Here is a 20,800-nt window from a genome sequence, read left to right on the forward strand (position 1 = left end):
TTTTTATTTCCTTTGCACACTTAGCATAAACCTGATTATATAAGAGGAAGCCTTGATGTGTGAGACCCAAGTGGTGTCCTTATTTTGGCAGTGCTCATTCAGATTGTTGCAGTCTTCATACATTCTTGCTTCTCTGTCCCAAATGCTCTGTCATTCATTCTTCCATCCAAATGCTAACTCTCTTCACCCTTCAGTGTTTTGACATGTTGCTGATGCATGTACTCACAGCTGACTCATTTCACCTATTGAGTCAGCATCTTACCTTTCCTCTAATCAAGTTACAACTTTATTTTGAAGTTATTTCACTGGGTATTAGTAGGTCAAGCTCAATATTATTTTCTTCAAATATGCTTTACACAACCAGACATACCAAAAAGGGAGGGGAGATCTATATGTATCAACAATTTATATTGTTCATTTTTGGGGAAAAAAAAAAAAACAAAAACCTGGCATTGTGTTTCACACAATGCCTAGAATATGGAAAATATTCAATAAACATTCTATGTCTTAAACACTTGAGCTATCACTGTGACAGAGCTACTCTTTCTAGGCTCATTTTGTAAAAGATACTAAAGCTCCAATGGTGCTTTTTAACAACATTAATTGAGCAGCCAAAGTTTACTGACCACCAAATGTGTCCCAGATACTCTTCTATGTGTTTTTATTTTTATGTACTCACTTAATTCTTAAGTAAAGTCTGTGGGGGTAGATGCTGTTATTATCCCCTCATTTATAGATGAGGAGACTAAGGGCCAGAGACTCACCTAAGCTTTCCCAGCTAGGAAGTGGCAAAGCTGACCTTGGACTCCAGGCAGTCTAACTCTGTAGCCCATTGTCTTAGCTGTCACACTCTACTGCCCAAAATTGCCCAGCTGGAGCCTGATTGGAACCCAGGTCCCCCGATTTCAAAGTCCGGGTGTGTGTGACCCTAAGGACAACCTCAACCATCTGGAGGAATGCAGAATGGGCTTACATTTTTCTTTCAAGTTCCCAATTATGCTGAAAGAAATCGAATTCATTGGACATCTTAAACGTTTCTGTGATGTTTTTCCAGAATTATAACTGACAGACTTTTGAGATAGTGGACCTAGTTGCTGAGCTTAGTTTTAACTTTATTATACTTATTAAGGCCAACTCTTATTTCTCATATGTGATCTGGCTCCTTAAGTGGAAGATAGAGTTATATAATATGTTTTCTGAAAGGGAAAGTCATTTTCAGTATAATCTGAAGAGAAAATGTTTGTACTACTCTGTGGCACGTTTAGCTAAACTCTGGGTTGCAATATTAGACATAGAATGCTGAATTATATCAAGATTCAGAAAAAGGCTGTGCTTAGAATTGCACTGTAGGCATGCATATCTTCAGGTTTCAGTGACTGTCTTACCCTTGGAGATGGATGTTTTGTGGCCAGGAAACCAGCAGCATAGAAGGAACATGTTGTAAATAGTGTTTTTTCTTTTTGTTGAGATGGAGTCTCGCTCTGTTGCCCAGGCTGGAGTGCAGTGGCCCAATCTCGGCTCACTGCAAGCTCCACCTCCCAGGTTCACGCCATTCTCCTGTCTCAGCCTCTCGAGTAGCTGGGACTATAGGCGTCCACCACCACACCCCGCTAATTTTTTGTGGTTTTAGTAGAGACGGGGCTTCACCGTGTTAGCCAGGTTGGTCTCAATCTCCTGACCTCGTGATCTGCCCGCCTCGGCCTCTCAAAGTGCTGGGATTACAGGCGTGAGCCACTGCGCCTGGCCGATAGTGTTTTAAAATACTTTTCTGTTCCAAAAGTGTTAAGCTGCCCAGACATGTTCGCTGTCCTTTTTAAACTTTCTGCATTACTATTCTCCAAGTTTTTATTTTGGAGTCATATACTCAAAACTGTACATGAACGTATACACACATACGTACATAAGTACACACTTGGAAGTTTCTCCATCTTTATTGTTTTATGCTTGAATAATTTTGCTTTTATACACACTAGGAAATAAAGCTTTGAAATGGGTTTCATGTCTCTTGGCATGGTATTTCAGATTTGAATTTTGGTTTTCCTCAACTCTTTTATGTGGGCTTACATTTGTATTTAACTATATTAATTAAGTAGTATCCTTTGTATGAAGCATGGGAGAGCTTCATAATTAGGGGACTGTGTACTACATGCCTGTGTACTACATGCCATCCCTGGATTTTACTGCTGAGATTATGACTTTAATTATAAATGTACACTCTGCATTACTCTTGGGATTAGAAGCTATTCCACTGTACTCAGTCCTGTGTCAATCTCAGGAGCTTAAGCTCTCATACTTTAAAACTCCCACAGAGGTTCAAAAATAGCATCTCTAAGCTGGCATTGCAACATTGGATTAACTCTTGCTGTTGTTGTTGTTGTTGTTGTTTTTTTTTGGATTTTTATAACTTTTTTTAAGTTTCATGATGACTTTGATCAACTAAAAATTGTGAATTAACAGATAAGTGGGCTGTTAAAATAGTTGCAGGTTCATTTTATTCTGAAATAATTGGCATTGACGTTAATCTTCAAAACAAATGGAAAGTAGATAGGCCATTTTATCCTTGAAATGCTTGAAAATAATGTCTCCTTTTATTGCTATTTTTTTTGGCCGGGTTTGGAAGAGGGGAGGTCAATTGAATGTTATGTGCTTGCTGAAAATCTTTAGTTCCATTAACTTATTTCTTTACCTTATAAGCATGGCATAAATAAAAAATAATCTTTTTTCTTGAAGATTTTTGTTTCTCATACTTCTGAACCTGACTGAAAATTGGGCTTCAGTGATGCTGACTCTCAGGCATATCCTGGAAGTTTGTTCCATAATTCCTTTTTATCAAATTATGCTTTTATGATTTGCTCCTTGTCTTAAAAGACAAGTGCAGAAGAGAAGACAAGTTATGGTTATTTGAGAGTTCTAAATAGATGGCCTTTGTTTAATTCAAGTTTGATATTACTAGAATACAATTTTAACAAAAAATTAATGTGTCTTTAAAAAGGTTTTTTTTTGAATCGGGGTCTTATTGTGTCACCTAGGCTGGAGTGCAGTGGTGCGATCATGCCTCACTGCAACTTCTGCCTCCTGGCTCGAGCCATCCTCCAACCTCAGCCTCCTAAGTAGCTGAGACTGCAGGCCTGGCTAATCTTTTGTTAGTTGTTTTTTTGTTTGTTTGTTTTTTTGGTAGAGATGGAGTTTTACCATGTTGCCCAGGTTGGTCTCGAACTCTTTGACTCAAGCGATCCTCCTGCCTCAGCCTTCCGAAGTGCTGGGATTATAGGTGTGAGCCACCATGCCCGGTCAAAAATTCAATGTTTCTAGAAACCCTTCAGAATAAATTTTATAAATTGTTTAAAAATAATTTTGAAGATGTGCCAGAAATAGCAAATATAAGTATTTCTGCACAGAAGATAGTTTTAATAAGTTATGAAATAGGAAATCGATTCCATACAGTATTTATAGATAACTTGATAAATATTTGTCAAATGAATGATGACTTTTTTGTGAAAAGCACTTTCCACCCTAGAAGTGATTTTTCGTTTAATCTTTACTCAACCCTGTGAAGTACATTTTCTTTTTCTTCTTTTTTTTTTTTTTTGAGGCAGAGTCTCTGTCACCCAGGGTGGAGTGCAGTGGCACAATTTCACCTCACTGCAACCTCTGCCTCCCGGGTTTGAGTGATTCTCCTGCCTCAGCCTCCCAAGTAGTTGGGGCTACAGGCACACGCCACCATGCCTGGCTAATTTTTATACTTTTAGTAAAGATGGGGTTTCACCATGTTGGCCAGGCTGGTCTCGCACTCCTGACCTCAGATAATCGGCCCGCCTCGGCCTTCCAAAGTGCTGGGATTACAGGCGTGAGCCACCGTGCCCAGCCAAAGTGTGTTTTCTTAATTTTACATGCAAGGAAACTAATGCTCAGAGAAGAAGTAAGTGGCTTGTCCATTGTCAGTAAACAGGAAAAGTGTGATTCTAATTCAGAACCAGATTCCAGGCCAAAGTCTTCACTGTGTCTCCCAAGACCCAGCATGATCTTCTGCAGCCGCTTGTCTTTTCTTCTATCCTTTTCTTCCCCACTTTCCACTCCAGCTCCAGCCACATTCACTTCTTTGCTGATCATCTGATTCACCAGCATGCGCCTTCTTCCTGCCAGAGTACCTTGCACTTGCCATTTCCCTCCTTGGACCCTCTTCCCTAGACAGCCTCGGCTGACTACCCCACTTCAAGTATTTGCTCAAATGTCATCTTCCAGGTGAACACTCTGTTTAACATTGTACCCTTCAACCCCAGTGTGCCTAGTCCCCCTTGCCCTGCATACTATTATTCCCCATAGTATACATGTTATACCATGTTTATTATTTTTAGTTTCTATTATTTGCCTCTTTCTGCTAGAATGTAAAGCTCAGGACTTTTGTCTCCTCTTTGTTATATTATCGCAGTAGTCCCTGGCTGTTGGTGGGTGTTCAATGAATATTTGGCGAATCAGTGAACGATAGAGTGAGTGAATGAATAGAGGAGCCCATGCCCTTTGCACTAGACCTTCCCATTTTTCATTTATAAATGATAAATGATAAATTTTTCAGGTTATTTTGCTGTAGAGGGCATTTCCAAATTATACTACTTAATGTTGTATACTCATCTTCATTTTGAATTTTTTTCCCTATTTTTCTCTGATCCTTGAATATAAACCATTCTGTTTATTTTAAAAAGTCAATTCCGAGTTTTAAATAAGTTGTTAAAAAAATGAGACATTATCTTACTGGATATTAATAGGGGAACATAGTTCAGGGAACTGAGGAACTGTACATTTTTTTTTTTTTTTTTTAGTTAGGTTCTTTCAGATAAGCTGGCTTATTTCACTCCTTCTTATAGTCATACATATTGGGTCATTAAAAACCATCTTGTCTGTAATCCCAGCACTTCGGGAGGCCAAGGTGGGCGATCACGAGGCCAGGAGTTTGAGATCATCCTGGCCAAAGTGGTTAAACCCCATCTCTACTAAAAGATACCAAAAATTAGCTGGGTGTGGTGGCGCATGCCTGTAATCTCAGCTACTCAAGAGACTGAGGCAGGAGAATCTCTTGAACCCAGGAGGCGGAGGTTGCAGTGAGCAGAGATGGTGCCATTGCCTCTAGCCTGGGTGACAGGGAGAGACTCTGCCTCAAAAACAAAAACAAAAACAAAAAAACCGTCTTAGTTTTTTTTTTTTCCCGAGACAGGGTTTTGCTCTTGGTGTCCAGGCTGGAGTGCAATGGCGCCATCTTGGCTCACCGCAACCTTCGCCTCCGGGGTTCAAGCGATTCTCCTGCCTCAGCCTCCCGAGTAGCTGAGATTACAGGCACGCGCCACCACACCCGGCTAATTTTGTATTTTTAGTAGAGATGGGGTTTCTCCATGTTGGTCAGGCTGGTCTCGAACTCCCGACTTCAGGTGATCTGCCCACCTCGGCCTCTCAAAGTGCTGGGATTACAGGCATGAGCCACTGTGCCTGGCCATAAAACCATCTTAGTTTTAAAATTTGCATTTCATGACTTGATATTATTAATATACTAGGAAATAATTTATTAAATACATTATATCAAGCCTTTTCCTTTATTCTTTAGTCTAATTTTATTTCTAGAGAAATAAACTTATAATTTAAAAATGAAAACATGGGGAAATAAGATGCAATATGTAGAATTTACTTACTCAACTAACATTACGTACCTACTATATTCTAAAATGCCTGCTACGAATGGTTTATTAAAACGTGCAAGGCAGGTGTAGTGCTGGTTAAAAAAAAGTTGCAGTATAACGTAGCAAGTGCTTGAATGGAGGTATGTGCAGTTTCATGGGAATTTTGTGTTAAGAGTTTTAAGGACTCACATGGCTGCTGTTCCTTTACAATTGCAGAACGTATTATTTATCCTCTCAGCTTTTATGATGATCTAAATACAGTTGAAGGCCCGGCGTGGTGTCTCACACCTGTAATCCCAGCACTTTGGGAGGCCAAGGCGGGCGGATCACGAGGTCAGGGGATCGAGACCATCCTGGTTAACACGGTGAAACTCCGTCTCTACCAAAAATACAAAAAATTGCTTGGGCATGGTGGCTGGTGCCTGTATTCCCAGCTACTCAGGAGGCTGAGGCAGGAGAATGGCGTGAACCCAGGAGGCAGAGCTTGCAGTGAGCCAAGATCGCGCCACTGCACTCCAGCCTGGGCAACAGAGTGAGACTCCGTCTAAAAAAAAAAAAAATACAGTTGAAATCAGTACTGTCATTACAGCTAGAATTCTGTTTTCTGTGTTTCTAGAAAAATGTTGGAACAAAGAAGTAATATGGCTCAGAGATCCCCAAATACAGGCCCTTGGAAAAGTTGTTGGCTGTACTGGGAAAGGTGAAAAATAAGAAGAGAGAGGAAGGTCAAGGGAGAGAATATACAACTCTATGTGTGTATGTGTGTGTGTCTGTGTATGAGGGATGATTGCCCACCCTCCTTTATTTATTTATTTATTTATTTATTTATTTATTTATTTATTTATTTTTTGAGGCGGAGTCTCACTCTGTTGCCTGGACTGGAGTGCAGTGGCCGGATCTCAGCTCACTGGAAGCTCCGCCTCCCAGGCTCATGCCATTCTCCTGCCTCAGCCTCCCAAGTAGCTGGGACCACAGGCGCCCGCCACCTTGCCCTGCTAGTTCTTGTATTTTTAGTAGAGACGGGGTTTCACTGTGGTCTCGATCTCCTGATCTCGTGATCCACCCGCCTCGGCCTCCCAAAGTGCTGGGATTACAGGCTTGAGCCACCGCGCCCGGCCTTTATTTATATCTTTTTGAGACAAGGTCTCACTCTATTGTCCAGGGTGGAGTACAGTAGCACACTTAGGGCTCACTGCAGCCTGGGATCAAGTGATCCTCCCACATCAGCCTCCCAAGTACCTAGGACTACAGACATATGCCACCAAGCCCAGCATTTTTTTTTTTTTTTTTTAATTTTGTAGAGACGTGATCTCGCTGCGTTGCCTAGGCTAGTCTCAAACACCTGGCTTTTAAATGATCCTCCCACCTTGGCCTCCCAAAGTGCTGGAATTTTGTGTGGGAGCCAACGTGCCTAGCACCATCCCTCCTTTTTAAAGGAAGGATTGTCTTTTATTCTATGGTTGTTCTTTCTCTTCTTTTGTTATTATAAAGGAGCTTTATTTTTATGAAATTATAGTGAAAATAAATGGTGGCTATGTTTTTAATGCCTTTACCTGAAGAAAAATGGACAAAATGCTTTTTTTTTTTTTTTGTAATTTTACTGGCACCTAACATCCTCAAAAGAGGGAACCACTGACATGCATACTGTAGAATACTGTATAATTCTTGCAGCTCTTTTTTAGTAAAGTCTATCAAGCTCCAGGAGTTCCTCATATTCAAAAGGCCTCGGTTCTTTTCCTCCTGGCATCACTGCCCTGGAAATAAGCCCTTAGAAAATGAATTAATAATAAAGACATTGACTTTGTCAGAACCTTTGGTGGCATCTGTCCTGTGGTGAGTTTGGTGGCAGGAAAATAATTAAACCTCTAATTAGGAGTTGATCAGTTTTAAAATATTTTTTCCTGTGTTGACAAGTTTCAGTAACCACCTTGGCATTAGAAGATAAAGCATGACGGATAACATGCAGTGTTGGAAACACTGTGTCATTTATCACTGTGTACATTTATCACTTTGTGTCATTTATCACTGTGTGCATGTGTGTATGTGTGCATGTGAGCGTATTTTCTTTTTCTTCTGATTAGATCATTGTGTCAAAATAACATGAAAGCCCTGAATCATGTGATTTTGCTGCTTGAAGCCATACTAGTCTGTACTAGTGGTGGTGACCTTTGGTTTTTATTTATAAATTGGAGAGCATATTGTTAGCTTTTGCGAAAGGGGAACTGGAGAGCTTCATGACACAATAATAATAAATACATGTTGATTGTCTAATTTGGGAAGAATAATTAATATGTTATTATCTAAAACTTAAACTTACCTGTGTATACTTGTTCATTAGCTTAAGGCTGATTTTATACTGTTTCAAGTTTTAAAACGTGAACATTTGTATTTAATAGAAAAGTTAACCAATTTTTTTTTTTTTTTTTACTTTTATATTGCAACTTCTCTTAAATAACTAGTCATAACAATGGAAGTATATCTACAGCTCTAATGGGGGTTAGTTGCTGTTATTTAGTATGATCATCACCATTATCATCATCGTTATTGTGATGCTCCTTTCCTCCCCTGCAGTAAGACTGCTGGGGCAGTAAGCTACTGGGGTTCAGATACTAGCTGCAGCCTTTCCTAGTGTGTGATGTTGGACAAATGGCTTATCCTTTCTGGGCATCAGTTTTCTCATTTGAAAAACTGGGATATTAATAGTGGCCACACCTAAGATATTCTGAGGATTAAAAGGGATAATGTGTGTCAGGAGCTTAGTACAGTGGTTTATAGTAGTAAGTGTTCATGATTATTATTGTTTCTGTTCTTTTTACCTGGAAATTTCAGTCAGTACCCACACCTTGATCTCATCCTTTCATTCTTTTGACATTCTTCTATCTGTGCTAGTCATTCTATGACACATGTTTTGAACCTTTAAAAAATATGTGTGCTAATGATCAGCAAAGTGTTTTTCAAGCTTCCTAACAGATTGGCAAGATTTCTAAAAGCTGCCAACTCCACATTCACCTAGTATAGCCAAGGCCAAGAAAGAATGCTTTCACTGTTGTAAATGTTTCCAGGGACCTTCCTTAGCTTGGAAACTAAAAGTTTTCACTGCTAGCTTTAAATAATGGAGAGAAAGAATTTCAAAGGAGGAGGGAGTGAAAGAAGGATTTTAGAGTGCTTACTTTAAAAACAGTGCTTTTTAACCGTAGCCACATATTGAAATCACTGGAGTCACTTTTATAAAATACAAATGCTTAGCAGTGAAATATCCCATCACCACCATCACCACCATCATCAACAACAAACATCTTTGAACTCACTTCTTTGAATACAATAATAAAGTAATTGGAATGGTCAAGTGTTTGATGCTTATTTTAGTTAACAGATTGGTTCTGGGTTAGTTTCTTATTTGCTTATGTGCATTGAAATATCCTGTGTGATCAACATGTTATATTTGGCTCCAGTTCATAGGACATGAAGTCCAAGTTTATTATTTGATTCATTATAAAGGCTTATAGTTGTCTCCTCGTTTTGAGTAAATATTGTTGGTTATATCTGTGAGTTACTGGTGTCAAAAGCAATTCCTATAATGGAAGCTTAATTCTACTAATAAAATAGGATTATTTTTAGGTTTCTTGAAATACGTGCTCCAAAAAGGTAGAGGTAAGATTGATGGCAATGATTTGGACAGACTACATGGACAGGCAATTAGGCATTTTACCACATTTCTTAGTGTACCTAGCTTCAGTCTATCATGGCTCAATCTACTTCATAATGTTTTACTTATGATAATGTTTTAGTATTAAGCATCTCCCTAGAACTATGAGACACTGTTAGTTTTCTGTAAATATAGACTCATATGTCTTATGCAAGTAAAATTCTCAGTGATTTTGTTGAAGTTTATGGAGAGTTGCACGTGAAGGACAGAGAATACATGGATGAGGATTTATACACCTTAAGAGAAAGTTCTGTGGGATCAGAGGCCATACTTACTATTCTTATTGTGTGCTGGTCCTGTTATTTTTTGTGAAAGTTGGAGAAATAGAAGTAAAAGGGCTAAGTGATTAATACCTTAGGACATTTTCAGGTAAGAAGTATTGTTAATTTAGATGAATTTTATTTTAGAAATTTTATTTTAGATCTTTTGAATGGAAATATAAATATAATTTATAGATATTCATTGAATATTATAAATATTGTTCATTAGCTCAAGTAATGTTATAGTTTAGCTTCCAATGCAAACGTATGAACGTTTTATAGAAATATTTGTTCACTCTATTTCCACATGCATTTCAATAGTTTATGTGTAAATAATTTACCAGTCCACATTTTCTTTATTAACTTATTTTTTTGAAACAATTTACCTTATTTTTATGATATCATGGGTAACAGATATAATGATGTGGGCCTCCTTTATTTACTTGGCTGGTGTATTTGCAAATGTGAATTTAACGTTCTGATTTTTAACAACTTTTGTTGATTGGAGTCCCAGAGTACCAAACCCAGGAGATTGGGCACATATTTTATTTCTTCTACCTTTGTTACTTTTTGCTTTGCAAAGTGCTGGATGAGCTAGGCCTGAAGAAAATGTGGGGTGATATTGGATCCATGATTCTGTGCCCCAAACATTAGATAGGGTGGAATGATGGAAGCGGACTAGTAGGGAAGAATGAGCTGCTTCTGCAAATTGTAAACAACCCTCCCTTTAAATCATGATTAGGGTGAGGGGAGTGCCCCTCAGCAAGAGCTAAACTGTATATAGATCCTGTTGACTTCTTTAGATACAAAGAGAATCTTTGTCTTAATCTGAGATTGCATCCTCACTTTATGTTGAATTTTATGTCCATTTTCCCATTACATGTCACACTCATTAATTTAAAAATTACTCAGAGGTAATGAACACCTTGGAGGTAGGAGTAGTCATTTTCCCCTGCTTATTGATGAACATTGATAGGAGAATACTGGGAGACGGTGATATAAAGACATACGGGGAGAATGACTACTGCTAAAAAGTAAAGAGAAGTACAGTACAGTGAGAAATACAGTTTAGCTGGTCATTGCATTCTTTTCTTGGTGGAGAAACATATTCTGGAAACCAACTTAATTTTAAGAATTCTTCCAGAGCAGTGGAATCTGACCTTATGCGATGTTATCAAGCTGTGATAATGGGATCAATTATTCTCTCTTTTGAACACATACTAACCTTGGATGGAGGAGTCATTGTGCCAGTGACCTTCACAGTATTACATAATCGCTTATTGATTGCTCATTATTTATGGCTGTGCTTCTGTGGGATCCCTTTCCTGGGAGCAGGGATGGCCTCTGCTGGCCAGAGGTTTTCACTGGAAGATAGATGACAGAAGCATCCACTGCCTGGTCTGCTTTGGGGTTCTAAGATGACCTTTCATTTTCCTAATTCACATTTATTTCTTAATGACTATAATTTGTTTTTTTCTTCAATCTTGACTTCTGAAGTTTTTAGATTTCCAGGTGACTTGGATTTTGGAGGTGGGTAGCTTTGACTTGTTAAAATCTAGTGTTACTGTATTGTGGTCAGAATTCTTGCCTTTATGATATCTTTTTGTTTTTTATGAGATTCTCTTTATGGCTTCATAAGCAAACCTTTTAATAACTGTTTCTTTAAAAAGAATATTTGGATCTACTTCGGGGACTGCTTACATAGACACCAAACTTTTCTTATATAGTGGAAACCTTCTGCACTACTCAGAGATTGTTCCTTCTCTGATCTCTGGCCTGTCCTGCCTTCTCCCATTCTACCTTTTCACACTCCCCTGCAACTAGGTAGATGAGGGAGGAGGTTGGGAGCAGTTTTACTATGTGGGACAGTCTGAGGCCCAGACATTACAGGAAGAACCTCTTGTTTGGACTGGTCATCCTTCAACATGTATAAAACTTTCCTGAATTGTTACCATAAGGGAATTCCTCTTCAAGAACCCCCTTTTGGTTCATCTTGACTGTGTAAGTTTTTTAATTTAATGAAGGTAGGTCATTTTAGAAAGAATTTAGTCTATGATAAAGGACAAATCACACCTTTTGCTCTATGTGTGAATCCTTGGGGCATGAGCTAGAGGGGAGATAGGGAAGGGGGGTAGCATGATACTTTATGAATGGGGAGTCATTTGTTCATTTTGTCTGCTTTCTTCCTCCTCTTCTGTCTTTGCACACACGCTGTGTTCTGGAATAGGGTGTTACTCTAGTCTTTCACTGTGTTTCAGTGAAACACTGCAACAGTACATTGCACAGTGGTGAAGGGTCTAGGCTCTGGAGCCAGTCCACTTGGGTTTGAATCCTGTCTCCGCTGCTTATTAACTGTGTAACTATGGGCAAGTCACTGGATCTGTGTTTCGGTTTACTCATTTGTAAAATTAGAAATAGTACCTACTGCAGAAGGCCATTGAAGGGATTAAAGGAGATATAATACGTATAAGTGCTTAGACAAAGTGCCCAATAAATGTATCCAGTATATTCAATAAATATGAGTTATTATCCTTATTCTGCTGGACAGGTGGATAGTCTTTTTTACATTTGTCTATGATATTATATCAATTTGCACAAATAAAGAATAAATTTCAACTGCCTAACATTAAAAAGCAGGACTGTTAACTGCCTGAATTTTTTGAACTGCTAAGTATGCGAATCTCTTGAGTACTATTGCAGTGACCACAAATATTAATTGTTGTTGTCACTGCTTAAATGATGATGTACTTTTGGAGGAAAGGCTACAATTCATAGATGCTTTTATGATTTATATGTGCGGTGTTAAGGAGTTCTCCAGGTAAATAGTCTGATTTTTAGACTTTATTAAAGTCACTATATCAAAAATTGAATTAATTAAAATTTCCCTGAAGATTTTGACCTGTAATGAATGCTACATTAATAAGCTTTTTCTTGGCCAGGGCGGTGGCTCACGCCTGTAATCCCAACACTTTGGGAGGCCGAAGTGGGCAGATCACCTGAGGTCAGGAGTTCGAGACCAGCCTGGCCAACATGGCAAAACCCTGTCTCTACTAAAAATACAAAAATTAGCTGGGTGTGGTGGTGGGCACCTGTAAGCCCAGCTACTCAGGAGGCTGAGACAGGAGAATTGCTTGAGCCCTGGAGGCGCAGGTTGCAGTGAGCAACCACTGCACTGCAGCCTGGGTGACAGAACGAGACTTCATCTCAAAAAAACAAAAAAAAACCAAAAGCTTTTTCTTGCCCCTTTTGCAGCATCAGTATTCCCATTTGGTTGCTAGGTCTGGGGTCTGATTTCGATCTCAAAAAATTTTAGTAATTAACCATGATGGTCCTGTGCTTAAGCAGCCTTATTTTGTTTTTATTTATTTATTTTAAACGCCTAAAGCAGGTAGCACTTAGAGAGTTTGGTCTGACTGAATTTAGTTCTTATAGTCTAAGGCTAAATATTTTAAAACCGATTAAATGTTGGGGGGCATAGGATAAAACCTATATCATAACTGCAAGATACATTGTGCTTTTGGGGACCTAGGAGTGATGGGGGAAGGGAAACTCACTGGTTAATAATTTCTAAATTCACTGCTGGTTTTTGCTGAGAGTAGCAGTGATGCTATACCTTCAAAAATATGGACTGCTTCTTGTTCTCTAATGTCTGGTAGAGAAAGCTTATGTATTTAGGTGTCCTATCTACTCTCATCTAGGTTTACTGAACTGGCAGTGTTTCACGGGAATTGCTTGTGAGGTCCTGGGTAGCCGTGCTGGCATTTGAGTTGTGGGGTGTAAGGCGGGGTAGAAGGTTGTAGAGAGGAGCCTGGTGGATCCTGGGAAAATGAGGCTGGCCTTCACTTTCTGCTGCTGGTGGCTTTAAGCGGGGTGCTGTATGCTGTTGCCTGCCTCGCCAGGGAGCAGGCAGCCCAAGCCAGGAGTCCATCTAAAGCATTTACCAGAAGACTGGCCACTGAGGATGATTGCAAGTGACTACATACTGTTAAGGTCCTTCTTGATTAGTACAAAAGGAACATGGGAGTATGGTTAGAGACCTGGGCACTTTGCCCAGCTCTGTAACCCATTCATAGGGGGACCTCAGTGATTGTCTCTATTTTGTGTGTGTGTGTGAAAAATGGAGAATAATGCCACCTTCTTTCTAAGGATGTTCTGAGGATTAATGAGCTAATCACCTTGGATGAAGGCAGCAGAGCCTACCCTGGTTATAGTTTTCATTGCTTTTCCAGGGAAGCTCTGGTTTGGGGGCATAAAATATTGGAAAGAAGATAGGAGGGAATAGGCTGTCTACAGCTTAGTTGGTATATTTGAAGTCCAACTGTAGATCAGGCTCCTTTCTGGCTGGGGAATTTCAACTAACCTAAAATTTCTACATATTTTTTTAGAAACAACACCAAGCCAAATGTCTGACCTGCTGTTTGTGGGAAAAGAGCAGATGTCCATTCTGGGAACATATTAATATAAGATGTTAGTGGTTTTCTCTCACAGTACAAGAAGATGGGTAAAAAGAGAATGTAGATTTATGTGGCATTTACTCTTATTTTCCTATTACTGGTGTGCTCTTTTTGAGAGTTGGTATTGTTTCATTTTGTAGATTTTTCAGGTTTCTTTCACAAAGAAACTTCATACAGCTCAAGCCAAAACAAAACAAAAAAATACAGACACACAACAATAGCTTTAAATACCAAGGATGTCAGCATGAAATTAAAATGAATCAACTGACATTTCTGCTTTGAAATTTTTTAGTAAAACTAATTTAAACCAACAGCGAAAGCTTTCTTATAAGGGAAGGTTTGACCTTTTTCAGTGTTTTTAGATTTAAAGGTATTGACATTGGGGTATTTTTGGTTAAATTTGCTTCAACCTTGTAAAGTGTTTTGGGATTTTGGTCAATCCTTGGTTGTAGAATAGAAAATACAGTCAATTTTGTTGGTACAATGTAGTTTTCAAAGACAAGGTCACTGAAGTAGTAGATACGGTATCCCCTCCCAACCATGTGTAACTGTGAAAAAGAACACTGTTGTCATGTGAATTCTTATTTTTTTTGAGCTTGCCTTTGAAGTAACTTTCACAGAGAATTCCTGTTACCTGGAAATTGATGACAGACTTACACCATTTCCTTTTTTTTTCTTAGACGTTCCATCCTCAGAGCAGCCTGAACTGTTCCTAAAGAAACTTCAGCAGTGCTGTGTCATTTTTGACTTCATGGACACGCTATCTGATCTTAAAATGAAAGAATACAAGCGCTCCACTCTTAATGAACTGGTGGACTACATTACAATAAGCAGAGGCTGTTTGACAGAGCAGACTTACCCTGAAGTAGTTAGAATGGTGAGTTTCTTTTTTTCTCCGCGGACACTTTTAAGCATCTTCCATAGTGACTCACAGGTGTATATATTGCAAGAGTGAGGTCATTGGAGGTCAACTCCACAAATGAGAGCCAACCTTTGGAGAGCTAAGCAAAAGTAGTCGGCACAGTGCTAGAATTTGAAGAGCATGATTTCATGAGAACGAAATCCAGAACTTTCAACTACGACAGTGCTGAAGCAATGAATTACTTCAACATATGAAGCCAAGATTGCCAGGGTATTATTGGATTTCTGGCTTTGGCAAAAGAAAAGACACAGGAAAATAACAAAAGTCTTAGATCCGTGTTTGAAAAATATTCAAGCCTGTTGGATATCGTTTTTTTTTTTTAATCTTATTCATTGTGGTGTATTAGAAATGGCTTTATGCTTAATAAAATTAAGCCTCTCTTGACTAACCCTTCTCTTGATAAAAATCTCCTTGAAGTCAGGGTTGATACCTTTCATGACTTTTGAATAGTGTCTTAGATTTTGTGTGGTCATTAGGAGTTATAAGAAAAAACATTATTAACATAATGTGAGTAATTACGTTCTTATTGTGTGAACAATTATTTTAGTTTTTCAAAAGCTGAGCCAAAATGTGATTTTTCTGATAGATTTCTGGGGGAGCGTTGCCTTCCTTGGCATCCCAGAAGATCTTGGAGCTGGAGAGTACATGCTATTTGGGGATGGACTTTGCAGGGTGGGGAGGCTAGTCTTCTGACTGGTGAAATAGCCACAGAGATCCCTTAAGGTCGATGCATCATTCAGGAGCCCATTGCAGGATCTGGCACACTCTCTGTGTACTGCTGAATATCTGCCTGGCTTTTGTATTTAGTTCCTTATCATTTGTATTCAACCAATGCAGAAAAGAGACTTTTGTGATGGAGTAGATATGTTTACAAATGATAGTTCAGATTTGCAAAGGGACTTGAATGATCTCAGTGTGAGAAACTGTGACTGATATATGAAGGTCATGTGAAAACGATGCCTAATATATTCCTCAGATCTATATCTGCATGTGTATTGGATTTGTTGTTAATTTACAGGAATGTAGCACTAGAATGTTTTGTAGGTTGAAGGTGACCGTGTGGCTCTTGAGCAGTGCTTCTCAACCAGGGGTGATGTTTGCCTTACAGGGGACATTTGTCAATGTCTAGAGACATTTTTGATAGTCACAACTAGATGTGGGAGGAGAGTACTACCAGCATCTAGTGGGAGAGGCCAGAGATACTGCTAAATATTTTACAATGTATAGAGTGGCTCCCATAATAAAGAATTCCTGGCCCCAAATGTCACAAGTGCCACTGTTGAGAAACCTTGCTCTTGAGTTTGCATGCTATCTAAACCTCTTAATTTGATGCAGAGGATCTTCTCTAGTCTACCTGCCTTCTGCAGAGCACAGTCCCTGGTTTTAGCCTACCTGTATCATCAGCCAACAGAGGTATCGGTTATGACTTTCTTCTGTATCTTTCTATGGATAGTTCGTGAATATATAAGTATATGCAAACATATGTATAAATATTTTTTGTAAGCACACAAATGGTGGCACACTACACATTTTCTGTACCTTGCTTTTTTCGCTTAGCAATATGTATTTCAGTACATATAAAGTTCCCACATTCTTTTTATAGCTGCATAATATTTATTATGTGAATGTACCATATTTAAGCAGTACTCTATGAATATCCTTATACACACATCAGTTTGCCTTTCTATGAGGACATCTGTATATTTATTTTTGAAAATTTAATTTTTTTAAGAGCAGTTTTAGGTTCACATCACAATTGAGAGGAAAGTACAGAGATTTCTCATATGCCCCTGTCCGTACACAAGCACAGCCTCCCCCATTATCAACACCTCCCCCCTACTCCCACCGGAGTGGTACGTTTGTTACAATTGATGATCCTACACTGACACATCATTATCACCCAGAGTTCGTAGTTCACATTAGGGCTCATTCCTGGTGTTGGACATTCTGTGAGTTTAGACAAATGTGTAATGATATGTATTCACCATTATAGTACCCTACGTACCATACATCACTGCCCTGAAAATCCTCTGTGCTCCACTTCTTCATCACCCACCACCTTCAACTCCCTAGCAACCACTGATCTTTTTACTGTCTCCATAATTTTGCTTTTTCCAGACTGTCATATAGTTGGAATCACACAACATGTACTCTTTTCAGATGGGCTTCTTTTACTTAGTGATATGCACTAAAGGTTCCTTCATGTCTTTTCAAGACTTGATAGCTCATTTAGTTTAGTGTTGAATAACATTTTATTGGTTGAATGTACCATAGTTTATCCGTTCACCTACTGAAGGACATTTTAGTTGCTTCCCAGTTTTGGCAATTATGAATAAAGCTAATATAAATATCCGTGTACAAGTTTTTTAATGAACGTAAGATTTCAGCTCCTTCGAGTAAATACCAAGGAGTGTGATTGCTGTATGTATTGTATGGTAAGAGTACGTTTAGTTATTTTTACTTTGCATTTACTTTTATTACTTGTTATAGGTAATGAGTGTGTTTAGTTTTATAAGAAACTGCCAAACTGTCTTCCAGGGTAGTGGTACTATTTTGCATTCCTACCAGCAGTGAATGAGAATTTCTGCTGCTCCACATCCTCACCAGCATTTGGTATTGATTTGATTTAAATAGCCTTTCTTTATTTCCCTGTTTCTGGACTTTGACGTATTCCCCACTCCCTCACCTCTAGTTTTAATTCTCATTTTCCCTTCAAGGGATGACTTAAAGTGCTACTTTTGTTTCCTGAAAACACACAGTGCCTTTTCCTTCCTTCAGTTTGTCTGCTTCTTGGCAACTCACCATTTTGGGAATTTGTTCATTTGCTACTTTTTTTTTTTGTCTTTTCACATATTTATCTGATTTTTCTAATTAGATGTAAGCACTCCCAAGAAGGAACTGTGTCCTACACATGTCTGTGGCATCCCTAATACTTCCTACCTAGCCCAGGTCTTCTTGAAATTTATTAAATGAATGAATTCCTCCTTAAAATGTAGGCATTTCAGTCTCTCAAATTATGATTAAGATATTGGATGTCATTGGATTATACCCAGATTTTAAACTGTTTAGCATAATCCAAAAATTCTGTGATTCATATGGACCAGCTTGGTCTTAAACCAGCTTTGGTCTCCTACGGGAGACCTCCCCTCTTTTCGCTCTTTTCCTCCCTGTTCTCCAGGCAAAAAAAGAGACTCCCATTTGTATGTGTTTTAAAATACACTAGAGCTTTACCTTAGGAGGCATTGAATCTGTTAGTGTAAATGCTGTTCTAGCGCATTAGAAAATTCTAGATGGTAGTTTAGCCTTCTTAGAAGTATAACTTATTTTTCATATTTGGTGATTTCTGAAATTGTTAGCTACTAATTATATATGGTACTTACACACTCTGGAGCATTTACAGAAAAGGGGATATGATGATAGAGTAGAAAGAGACAAGGCGCTGGGTGTGGTGGCTCACGCCTGTAAGCCTAGCACTTTGGGAGGCCGAGATGCGTGGATCACTTGAGGCCAGGAGTTTGAGACCAGCCTGTCCAACATGGTGAAACCCTGTCTGTACTAAAAATACAAAAATTAGCCCGGCATGGTGGCACATGCCTGTAATCCCAGCTACATGGGAGGCTGAGGCAGGAGAATCACTTGAACCTGGGTGGTGGAGGTTGCAGTGAGCTGAGATCGTGCCACTGTGTTCCAGCCTGGGCAACAGAGCAAGACTCCATCTCAAAAGAAAGAAAGAAAGAAAAAGACAAGTCTTTGGAACCTTACAGACCTGGGTTCAAATGCCAGCTCTGGCCATACTTGCTATATCAATGTGAGCAAGTTACTTTAACTTTGGGGTCCTCCATTTTTGTGTGGTGCTAAGAGGTATATAGGGTGGGGAGAGGATAGCCATAGTTTTCCCAACCCCTCTGTAAATGTTCCACCTAAGCATAAGCTTTTGTTTGCATATCAGGGTACTCAGCACCTCACATACATACACAGTCCAGAGAATGTGTGCTTACTGTTCTGTAAGGAAAACTGAAACCACGTCCCAGTTGGTGCTCTCATTCCCTTCTATTTTGCCACCTCTATGCCCATTGTATATATACAGCTTGGCACTGCTCACTTTCCTAATTTGTGTAATACCTGCCTTTGGGGGATTTCGTGAGGATTAGCGACAAATATTTGTAAAAGTTTTAAAACAGTCTCTAACATGTGGCAAGTATTCAATAAATTTTTTTTTTTTACATTTCAATGATTTTATTAGATACTTGATTTTACAATTGTTTGTGGAACCCACTGTTAACTCTTTGTGCTTAAAATACTCCGTCAGTGAGATGTGTTTTATTCCATTGCTACAGTGATTCTTAAGTTCTCTAATTCCAAGACGATCCTGCCTGTTGGGTAATTCGCTGTCCCCAACGATTTCTCTTTCATGTTACTGTAAAACAAAATCACTTCACTAGAATTAGTGAGGGAAATGGTAGTGTTTTTTATGAAATATTAATGAAGCGGTAGATGGGTTTTGCAAACCAGGATGAGTAATGACGTATAATGGCATGTTATGGTATCAGCATTAGCTTTTGATCCAACTTGATGGGACTTGTACTTTGAGAACTGGTATTCCTGTTAGGGGAAGAAAAGAGTAACAGATAAAAACAATCTATGTGTTGTGGAAACCATTTTTAACATTTAAATGAAGTCTTGATACCACCTACAGACTACTAGAATTGGGACAGAAAAACAACTCTTATGGGTGTAAACAAATCACATGCACACCTCATTTTATTGCCCTTCACAGATATTGGGGGGTTGCTTTTTTTTTCTTTTTTTGAGGTGAAGTCTCGCTTTGTCACCTGGGCTGGAGTGCAGTGATGCAATCTCAGCTCACTGCAACCTCCGCCTCTCGAGTTTAAGCAATTCTCCTGCCTCAGCCTCCTGAGTAGCTGGGATTATAGGCAGGCGCCACCACACCTGCCTTATTTTTGTATTTTTAGTAGAGATGGGGTTTTACTGTGTTGGTCAGGCTGGTCTTGAATTCCTGACCTCGTGATCCACCCACCTTGGCCTCCCAAAGTGCTGGGATTATAGGTGTGAGTCACTGCGCTCAAACAGATTGAAGGTTTGTGGCAACCTTGTGTGGAACAAAACTGTCGGTGCCATATTTTCCAACAACATATGCCCCTTTCATATCTCTGTGCCATAGATTGATAATTCTTGCAATATTGCAAACTTTTGCATTGTTGCTGTATCTGTTTTAGTGATCTGTGATGAGAGATCTTTGAAGCTGCTATTTTAATTGCTTTGGGACACTATGAAATGGGCCCCTACAGCAGACTTAATCGATAAATGTTGTATGTGTTCTGACTGCTCCGCTGAGCGGCTGTTTCTCAGCTTCTGTCCCTCTTCTCATACCTCCCTATTCCCCGAGACGCAACAGTATTGAAATTAGGCCAATTAATAACCCTATAATGGCCTTTGAGTGTTCCAGTGAAAGGAAGAGTCACATGTCTCTCATTTTAAATCAAAAGCTAGAAATGGTTTAGCTTAGTGAGGAAGGCATGCCAAAAACTGAAACAGACCAAAAGCTAGGCCTCTTGCATCAGTTAGACAAGTTGTGAATTTAAAGGTAAAGTTCTTGCAGGAAATTAAAATTGCTACTCCAGTGAACACATGAATGATAAGACAGTAAAACAACCTTGTTGCTGATAATTGAGAAAGTTTCAGTGGTCTGGATAAAACATCAAACCAGCCACAACATTCCTTATGCCAAAGCCTAACCCAGAGCAAGGCCTTGGCTCTCTTCAATTGTATAA

General features: G+C 39.1%; 1 protein-coding gene across 5 annotated transcripts in view; it reads left to right on the plus strand.

Annotated features, from left to right (window-relative positions):
- Positions 1-20,800, plus strand: part of PPP2R5E (protein phosphatase 2 regulatory subunit B'epsilon) — a 179,174-nt gene that overhangs the window by 80,565 nt on the left and 77,809 nt on the right. For 4 of the 5 annotated variants that reach the window (XM_023232002.2, XM_023232016.2, XM_023232005.2 and 1 more), the window contains exon 3: positions 14,767-14,963. The exons of the other annotated variant lie outside the window; for it this stretch is intronic. In XM_023232002.2, coding sequence (XP_023087770.1) covers positions 14,767-14,963 — 197 coding nt within the window. The remainder of the gene's footprint in view (positions 1-14,766; positions 14,964-20,800) is intronic. 5 annotated transcript variants of the gene reach the window in all.

Source organism: Piliocolobus tephrosceles, chromosome 6 (assembly GCF_002776525.5).
Source record: "Piliocolobus tephrosceles isolate RC106 chromosome 6, ASM277652v3, whole genome shotgun sequence".
Classification (NCBI taxonomy): Eukaryota; Metazoa; Chordata; class Mammalia; order Primates; family Cercopithecidae; genus Piliocolobus; species Piliocolobus tephrosceles.